Source organism: Silurus aristotelis (genome assembly GCF_946808225.1).
Source record: "Silurus aristotelis genome assembly, chromosome: 9".
NCBI classification, from domain to species: Eukaryota; Metazoa; Chordata; class Actinopteri; order Siluriformes; family Siluridae; genus Silurus; species Silurus aristotelis.
Window position 1 is genome coordinate 21,164,322 of NC_139582.1, and position 9,803 is coordinate 21,174,124.

The window sequence follows — 9,803 nt, forward strand, 5'->3', positions numbered from 1 at the left end:
TTGTCAGCTGTCCAACTAGGTCAATATCAAAACTCGCCTTTGCCTCCAAGATTCTAGAAAAAAATTTAGCACAGCAGTTATGCTTACAACTACGTAGGAATAACATTTTTAAAATGTATCAGTCAGAATTTAGGTCTCATCATAGTACAGAGACAGTGCTGGTTAAAGTGGTAAATGACCTGTTATTGGCCTCTAATCATGGTTGTGTCTCCTCACTTGTTTTGCTTGCCCTTAGTGCATCATTAGATACCATTCATCATAATATCCTCCTTGCTAGACTAGAAAGTGTTGGAATTTTAATTTTTTAATTTTTTATTTTTTTTCCCTCCTTCCTAGCGGCTGCATCCTCAGCATTCTCCTACCAATATAACCTATGTTCCTCCTCAAAGTAATATGCAAAAAATAAATAAATAAATAAATAAATAGATAGATAGATAGATAAATATATATCTTTATATCTCATAAAAATACTCTCTTTCCATAAGTGAACTATTGCACTAAAGGTTTAAGTCAATTCCACATTACATGTTGAATTGGGAAAGCTCTCCACATTATGCTAGCTCCCCATCTGCAGCATGTTAATCTTGAAAAATGGACAGGACATGGTTATGACAGTCTTCTGGAATAAACCCATGGTCTTTTCAAATTTAAGCTAACAGACCTGTTGCTATGGCAACATCACCAGGATGAGCATCAGCAATACAATCCAGCTAATAAATAAATCCACGTATGAAGAACAGAGCCCAGGGACTGTGGAAACCAAAAACAACCAGGGGAAGTGCATGTGCATGTACACCTGACATATGCATTAAGGTGCAGCTGCAGATAAAAATGTATTGTCAATAATCCTTATATTTGGTATGTATCTCTATAAAAGTATTTTTGTGTTGCATAAGATATAATAGATGGAAATGCAGGCATGCCGTTATTTTCTCTCGCGTTATGGTTGCTAGGGTAGTATTGTATTTCGTCACAGTGACGTAACACGGTTATATCTATTAAACTAGTACAGTGTGTTAAAATTGACTCAGTACATCTTTGGCACTCGACAGCATAAACTTCGAGACTCAGGTAAGAGAGATGTGTGTGTTTGTTTGTTTGTTTTAAAATTTACAGGTAATTTGTTTGTTTAGTTTTTTGTTTATTTATTAATCCGCGAATTTTGGACGCAGCCCCTATGGTACCTTAGTGAATTCATCTAGACATTATGCCACTTTATAAATGTAATAGTGTACAATATTCGAGCAAATACATCGTTTTAAATGTTATTCCTAAAGTTATTGAAAATTCGGTCCCGCTGCGGATTCCCGCGAATTTTTTTTTTTAAATCCACAACTTGATGTTATTCGGGTTCCAAATTAGAACCCGCGAATTTTCCAAGACTCAAGTACAGGTTTCCGGTTCCGGACCGGATTTACTGTCTATAATGTAAATGTAACTCACCTTGATGCAGATTCGTTTCGAGCTTTATTTAACGACCCCCATCCCCCCAAAAAATAAATAAATAAAATCTGCCCCTGAAAGCACAGGAAATTGCCACTGCCGGAAGTGTTTTTGTTTGCTGTTTTTATTTATTTATTTTATTTATTTTTATTAATCTAAACTCCATGCAAACCGCGAAAGTTTTTAAAATTGAATAGTAAAAAAATCAAAAATTGTAATCCTTCTGTGTGGCCCGGTACTAAATGATCGATGATAGATCACATTCTAAATTACTGGGATCGAATTTTACAACAGAAAATATTTTTTGGTACTGGAAATGTAAAAAGTAGTATAAATCAGTAAAGCGTTAAAGGCATATTTTAAACCTTAGTAATATAAATTAAAAACAGTATTGAAAATATTGGTGTGCTTTTGCCAAATTAAACTGTCAATCATTTGTATGCTCCTTTATCAACATTATTGAATAACTGCTGCTGTGTTCTAGATCTGCAGACTTGAAGGCAATGACCATGCTTGAGATGAAAACCCGTGTTAAGAATTTTATTTCTCATTTTGAAGAAGATGCCAAAGCACGTGATTTTCATTCATGCAGTACAGGTAGAAAATGCTAAAACTCCTTAGCTCCACACCTCACTGTCATTTTATCTACTGTAGTTCCAGCCATGAGGAACATTTCTTACTGTGTTCTTCCAAGGTTTGACTTCAGTAGAGTCTGGTGTCTCGCAGTATGATGACATATACATGTCAGAGGAGATTCCAGCATTTCCTGGTCCTCTGTTGAGGTAATTTTCTCTTTCACCATCCTCCATTCAATTATTTCTGAAGTTGGTCATCAGTTGGTTAAAAATTGTGTGTACAATAATCCATATAAACCACCTGTTACAGTGCCAAGATGCAGAAAGACGAGCTGATGAGGTTTATCGAAAACAAGTGTCTGGAGTGTTTGCAAGACCTGGATAATCCTCAGACACAGAAATCCTATTTCTTCTGGTCAATTATAAATCACATATGTAAATGCAATGGAGTAAGTGCTCATTACACTGTAAAAATGATAGAAAAATTGCTAAAAAACAAAAACAAAAAAATGATTATTTGATTACAAAAGCATGCAACCTGTTTTTCTACTCCAATCTGCTAGTGACTAAATCTTTATTTGCCAAAGACGCTGCACTGTTGTGCTCACTAATAAAGTCAAATAACATCTAAATCACACTAAATCATTAACATCAATAAGAAATAAATGCTGATGTAGCTAAAACGAAGTCAAATATATTTCTATTCTCTCAGCTCTAAAAACACTGTAATTAGATACTTAAGAAATGTTGATGCCGAGCGCAGTGTGTCCCAGTTTAAACATTACGGCAATCAAAACCTTCTAAAGTGCACGAGTGAATAAATGTGTGTACAGTGTAACATTTAGTTGAGGATATTTTTCTTTTACAGAAAGTTATGATTGTTGAAATTGCCCTGATTCTCTTCAAGGGTTACAAGTTCTTGAGGAACAAGGTGTGTGTATCAGTATTACCTTCCGCTTTACTCTGTGTATTGCATTATTCAGTATCAAATGTTCTAACTCGATTTCCTGCTACAGCTGCGACGTGTGGAGCGCCAGGAGGACTGGTGCATTCCTCTAGCAAATCTCTTATGCACTAACGCTCCCAGAAATGAGCACAGGAAAGCTATTATTAGCATGGGAAATCGGTTCGGTATGGATGCACTTTACACTAAGAGCAATCACACTATACTCAGTGTCTTTTTTATTGAAAACAACTAATAATGTTAACATCAAACATCAGAATGTTTGCATGGACTAACTGTGCCGATGGTTGTTGGTTTATAAAGTTTATAACAGTAGGTGTATATTATGCACTCTGTGTAATCACTGGTTTATTGATGTTGTTGATTTCGTTTTCTTATTTTCAGCCGCCAGAGGATGGACATATGCAGCACACATTTGCTACGTGGTGGCGCACATGGAGCTTGGATCACGCCCGATATTTAAACTGATTGGATGTGACGGGTACTTTGTTTGTGTATGTGTACTTGTGTGTATGTGAGTGTGTGCATTTTTCTTTATTTAGCATTGGTTCTTTTTGGTTTTTTTTTAGCAGATTGCCAGACAGGAAATCAGATATGAGGGAGGCGATTGAAAGAACTGAGGTCTATGAATATGCTCTGTCTCTAAATTCAGGGTGCGGCCAGGCAGATTTCCAGGTTGGAAATTTTCTCTGTTTCTTGTCAAAGTGAATGAGTAACCATTGTACTGAAAATGACAGGTTCTCTGTGTTTCTTAGGAGTTCAAGTACATTCATGCATGTGAGCTGGCTAAGGCAGGATTTGATGATCAGGCATTGGGTTACTGCACAGTTATTGCTAAAGAAATCCTCAGAATCATTTCTTGCGTCCGAAGCGATGCGTTGGAAATGGTTATAGCTGTAAGTAAGACATTTTATTTGTATTTGTGAAAGAGCTTCCATTATCAGTTTACTTTATCAATATGTCTTGTAGCTCTCAGAGAATTTGCTTGGAGAAAGGGAAAAACCAGAATGGCTCAAAAAACTTCGCCAGCAGCTGGAATACAGGGAATTACATTCTAGCTTTTCTGATGAGCAGTCTAGCAATTTCAAAGAAACTGCTTACCTGCAATTTGACCCTTCAGAACACAGTATGTTAAAATATACACAAATCAATTTTATCTTTATAATTATTACCTAGCAAGGTGTGTACACAATTTACTAAAAACTAGTTGTGAAAGGGGACGAAATAATTAGAGAAATAAAAAGAAGAAAATAGGAAAATAGGTGAACTTTATTGAACTGAAATCCTGATTCATTGCTCATATACTTTCATATTTAAACTAAAATATGTACTTTAAATGATGATAATATGATCATAATCAGAAGACTCATATTTAGAGACAGGACTGAAGCATAACAGAATTTGTATTTTGTGTGTGTGTGTGTGTGTGTGTGTGTGTGTGTGTGTGTGTGTGTGTGTGTGTGCGCGCGCGCGCGAGAAACAGCTGAGTTTGATTTAGAGTACACTGTGGGTGAGATGCTAGGGAAAGGAGGCTTTGGCCAAGTCTACGCTGGAGTACGTAATGCAGATGGAAAAGAAGTAATATTGCTGTTATTTTTTAAATAATAATAATACATAAATACATAAAAAATTACACACAAACACAAACTTTCACTTTACATGATTCTAATGCAATTTCATGATTTTGTACTTTTAACAACAACAAATACCAGAAATGTAGAATTCACATGATTAAATCATTTTCTGATATATGAAGCCTTTAGTTCTATCTGAACATTTTAGCTGTAGCTTGTTCTGTTTGTTTGGAAATGAGGAAACATTGCAACACCTTTTCTAAAACGTTTTACAGCCAGTAACAGTTCAGTTCCACATGACCGTTTTAATCAATGAATATATATATTCTTATATATCATATATATATATTTATATATATAGCTCTGAAATGCAGTGCTTGTATGTGTAAATGTGCTAAATATACTCGTTAGTTAGGCTTGTTCAACTTATCTATTGAAATCTATTTTCCCCATGTGAACAGGTTGCCATTAAAGTTCTCCTCAAAGACATTGATGATCAGTACATCACCATTGTAAGTAAACCCACTCTACTTTCTGGACGCTGCAGAAAACCTAAAAGGCAAATTAGTCATGTTATAGAGCAGATCTGGACCTAAACAATTCTTCCATTTACTAATTCCTGCTATTAACACAAAAAAAAATGATGACTCAGATACACATTTTATAACCTTACATTATTCTTATTATCACAAGAATTCTCCATAGTAATTCATCCATGTGTGTGTGTGTGTGTGTGTGTGTGTGTGTGTGTGTGTGTGTGTGTGTGTGTGTGTGTGTGTGTGTGTGTGTGTGTGTTTGTAATTTTAGCCTGGAGAAACACACAGCCTTCCTGTAGAGGTGGCACTATTGGAAATGGTTTCCAAGGCTCCTCATTGCAAGAATGTTGTAGAGCTTCTCGAATGGTTTGATGTGCCTGATTACTTCATCATGATACTGGAGCGCCCCATTCCCTGCATGAACCTATATCAATTCTGCAAACATAACAACTTTTGTTTGTCTGAACTAGTAGCTCGAGAGATCTTTTGGCAGGTGTTTCAGGCCACGTGTCACTGCTGTGAGAGAGGGGTTCTTCACCGTGACATCAAACCAGAGAACATTCTGATCAATCCAGAGACATTGGTGGTGAAGCTTATTGATTTTGGCTGTGGAGATTTGCTGAAGAATGAGATCTACACGTCCTATTCAGGTCAGGTTACAGTACATATGTGGATCCATTCAGCCTGTGGAAAAGCAGTTTTGTGATTGTTTCTGCTTTTTTTCCTAAAGGCACTCCAGGTTACTGGCCTCCTGAGTGGGTTCTCTACAAACAGTATTATGGTATTCCTGCAACTGTCTGGAGTCTAGGTCTCCTCCTGTGTTTCTTGGTTTGTGGAAATTTTCCTTTTAACAACAATGATGAGATTGTTGAGGGGTATCTTCAACTCCTTCCTGATCTGTCTGATAGTGAGTAAATGCACAAGTATCACTTTTCATTATTTCTGTTATCTGTTTCAATCTCTCTTTAAAGTATTTAAATTTTTATCTTAACCTCATCACTGCTTACACAGAGTGCCGTGATCTGATAACGTGCTGCTTGGAGAAAGATGCTAGACATCGGCCAACTTTTAGGAACATCCAGGATCACGAATGGTTTCTGGACACTGTTGAGGTGAGAGTGGCAGCTTGGCGATACCAGAGCTTAAACCCCTGACCTTCCGATCAGTAACCCAGCACCTTAACCCCTCTAGGTATTTGTTAAATGAGGAAACACTGACTGCTAATTGCTAATTTTTTTTATTTATGTTTATTATTTTTCAGAACACTTCTGTTAACTACATTCTGGTTCCATCACAAATAAGAAAAATTAAAAGCATTTAAAAAAAAAAATTACTAAAACAAACTGTTGTAATCATATAAAAAAAAAACGAAATTGTTATTCGATTTGTTATTCGATATCGTAAATAGTTATCTAATAATAGGTATTTTCCGGACTATAAGCCGCTACTTTTTTCCCACGTTTTGAACCCCGCGGCTTAAACAACGAAGCGGCTAATTTATGGATTTTTTCTGGGTTTTTCCCGGTTTTACAAGCTTTAAGCCAAAAAACTGAGCCCCATAACATTAGACCAATGAAATGGTTCAGGTGAACCAATGAAATTCTTTATATTAAATCAGATGCGCTCCCACTGAATCAGGCCGCACCACATCATAAATATGGATGAGGTTCCTCTGACGTTTGACCTGCCGCTCACTCGGACTGTCTACAGAAAATGCGAATCATTCGTCACGCTGAAAACAACCGGGCATGAAAACATGCACTTCACCTGTGTTCTGAGCTGCACGGCCAAAAGAAAAACTCTTAAGAGAAATTGTTGTGAAAGGAAGGAGGAAGACAGTGAACAATGACTTTCTGGGTAGACTACTGTTTAGATACAAGCCGTGTAACAGACACTGTCTTTCATTAAAGCCTGTGTAAAGTTCATTAGTTTAGCGGCTTATAGACAGGTGCGGCTTATTTATGTTCAAAATAAAAATTCAGTAGGTGCGGCTTATATTTGGGTGCGCTTAATAGTCCGGAAATTACAGTAATTAAACGATTAACGTACACCGGTCAGCCACAACATTATGACCACTTGCCTAATATAGTGTTGGTCCCCCTTTTGCTGACAAAACAGCCCTGACTTGTTGAGGCTCGGACTCCAATAGACCCCTAAAGCTGTTCTGTGGTATCTGGCACCAATATGTTAGCAGAAAATCCTTATAGTCCTTTAAGTGGCAAAGTGTGGCCTCTATGGATCAGACTTATTTGTCTAGCACATCCTACAGATGCTCTTTGGATTGAGATATGGGGAATTTGGAGAACAATTTAACACCTTAAACTCGTTGTTGTGCTCCTTAAACCATTCCTGAACCATTTTTGCTTTGTGGCAGGGCACATTATCCTGCTGAAAAAGGCCACAGCCATCATGGAATACTGTTTCCATGAAAGGGTGTACATGGTCTGCAACGATGCTTAGGCAGGTAGTACGTGTTAAAGTAACATCCACATGGATAATCTGACCCAAGGTTTTCCAGCAGAACATTGCCCAAAGCATCACACTGCCTCTGCTGGCTTGCCTTCTTCTCATAGTGCATCTTGGTGCCATGTGTTCCCCAGGCAAGCGATGCAAATTAACTCGGTCATCCAAGTGATGTCAAAGCAAACGTGATTCATCAGACCAGGTCATCTTTTTCCATTGCTCCTGTTGGCACTTTCAGGGGTGGACAGAGGTCAGCATGGGCACCCTGACTGTTCTGTGGCTACGTAGCCCAGTATGCAACAAACTGCGATGCGCTGTGTATTCTGACACCTTTCGATCAGAACCAGCATTAACTTCTTCAGCAATTTTAATGCCAATAGCTCCTCTGCTGGATCAGACCACAGAGGCCAGCCTTTGCTCTATATGTGCATCAATGAGCCTTGGCCACCTATGACCCTGTCGACCAGGAACATGTTGCTGCAGTTTTGGAGATCTCTGACCCAGTCCTCTAGCCATCACAATGTGACCCTTGTCAAACTCACTCAAATCTTAATGCGTGCCCATTTTTCCCACTTATAGCACATTAACTTTAAAGACTAAATATTTGCTTGCTGCCTAATATATCCCACCTACTGACAGGTGCCATGATTAAGAGACAATCTGTGTGATTAACTTCACCCGGCAGTGGTCATAATTTTATGCCTATAATATAAAAGTAAATCTAGACCCATAAAAAAATTATTACAAATATCTAATAGAAAGCTAAAAATCTAAATAAGTCCTGAAAAATCTACAAATCTTAAAGCATTTCAAACAAAACATCCAACAATACCTTGCATCGCTATACATCCCTATGCACAACGTATCTCTGTCATCAGCACAAGGCTTTGGTGCACCACTACTGAAGTTTGAGGTCATGCTGTGGCAGATGTTTGCACTTATAAGGGATCAAAATCTTCAAACTGTGGCTGACTAAAAATATAATAAAAGGAACCAGAATTTACATGATTCAGTTAAGGTCTGTGCAAAAAAAATCTATTTCATTAAAATTATTTAAAATAATAATAATAAAAATAAAATTGAATTCACTGCTCTATCTGTTTCTGCTTTATTTACACACAATCCTTGTAAAATAAATAATGAATTAATCAATCAATTAACTAACCACTGAAATAAATGACACTGAAATATACAAATAAATTGAATAGGATTATTTCCGACTACCACAGATGTAAGAGGCATTCCGAAGTAAACACTGATTCTGAAGCAATCAAAATACATTTTGTGCGAGACATATTGTGTAAAAACTATGTAGTTTGCAAAATTGATAAAAACACTGCATGCTAGGAGTCTGAAACAGGAAATGTCTGTCAAATAAAAGAGGTAGAATTCCAGACATCACAGATCATGCCTCTTTTTATTGGGGTTAAACCTCACATGATACAGGTGTTGACTGATAAGAACAGTAAAAAAAAAATTTTATAATTAAAAAAAATGTGTTGATAATTTGTTAAAATTTGTGTTCCATTTTGAGCTGGAGGTGCAAAAGATAATCTGTGTTCCGACTCCAAATTCATCAAACTGAAATGACATACTGACATCACTCGTGTCAAAGAATTATTGTCTCTGGCTCCAGGTTCAGCTGAATAATGTGTTCTGGTTTGTTCAGCTGTATGTCAGTTATATATAACTTGTCATGATTCATGAAGGTGTTGACAGTCTCACAGGCAAAATCTAACAGGCAAAGTCAAGTCATCTTTAGAATAATAAATTAACTGTCCCACTGTCAGATTACAGACAAAATGTGAGACTTAGGAACAAAAAGAATCCTGCAAAAGGTAGATTTGCTGGAAAAAAAAAAAAAAAAAAAACTTGGAAAATTATATGCGTGTTGTATTATACTCTCACACTTTTTTCTCTACAGAAAAAAACACATATTCAAGACATTTGAATGACACCTGAAATTGTGGCTAAATCTAGTTAGCATGAATTTTAGTGTTCAAATTGTTCTCTGGATAAAGTCATCAGGTTTAATAGCAATCACATTAGAGATTGAAGGTAATTTGATAAGATATTTTAATCAGATTTGAACTGAAAAAAAAGTACAGAAGTAATATAAAAACATTTTAGATTCCTAGGTTCCTATGAGACCATGGCTATGCAAAAACTAAGGTACACAAAGGTGTACTGATTCTCAGGGGAAATGTACACATCCAAAGATATACGTTGTCAAATGGATGTCAGATGA

General features: G+C 36.7%; 1 protein-coding gene across 2 annotated transcripts; it reads left to right on the forward strand.

Moving 5' to 3' along the window:
- Window positions 1–535: 535 nt before the first annotated feature.
- Window positions 536–9,393, forward strand: LOC310731090 (uncharacterized protein). Of its 2 annotated transcripts, none has more exons than XM_083550473.1 (16): window positions 536–1,071; window positions 1,928–2,040; window positions 2,138–2,225; window positions 2,329–2,467; window positions 2,887–2,949; window positions 3,035–3,149; window positions 3,367–3,463; window positions 3,555–3,657; window positions 3,738–3,878; window positions 3,952–4,108; window positions 4,466–4,560; window positions 5,018–5,068; window positions 5,364–5,742; window positions 5,823–5,999; window positions 6,104–6,204; window positions 6,354–9,393. In XM_083550473.1, exons 2-16 carry the CDS (start codon window positions 1,947–1,949, stop codon window positions 6,411–6,413), a joined length of 1,860 nt encoding a protein of 619 aa, XP_083406599.1. In that variant the 5' UTR covers window positions 536–1,071; window positions 1,928–1,946; the 3' UTR covers window positions 6,414–9,393. The 2 variants fall into 2 exon arrangements, with proteins under 2 accessions (XP_083406599.1, XP_083406598.1); XM_083550472.1 differs by having other exon boundaries at window positions 537–1,071; window positions 3,552–3,657.
- Window positions 9,394–9,803: the final 410 nt, after the last annotated feature.

What these genes read in the sequence shown, in the direction of transcription:
- LOC310731090 (XM_083550472.1), top strand. Translation starts at nt 1,947, where the DNA reads ATGACCATGCTTGAGATGAAAACCCGTGTTAAGAATTTTATTTCTCAT. An exon ending in TTTTCATTCATGCAGTACAG is followed by an intron (nt 2,041 to 2,137) that starts GTAGAAAATGCT and finishes TGTTCTTCCAAG; the next exon opens with GTTTGACTTCAGTAGAGTCT. An exon ending in CCTTCCTGATCTGTCTGATA is followed by an intron (nt 6,000 to 6,103) that starts GTGAGTAAATGC and finishes CTGCTTACACAG; the next exon opens with AGTGCCGTGATCTGATAACG.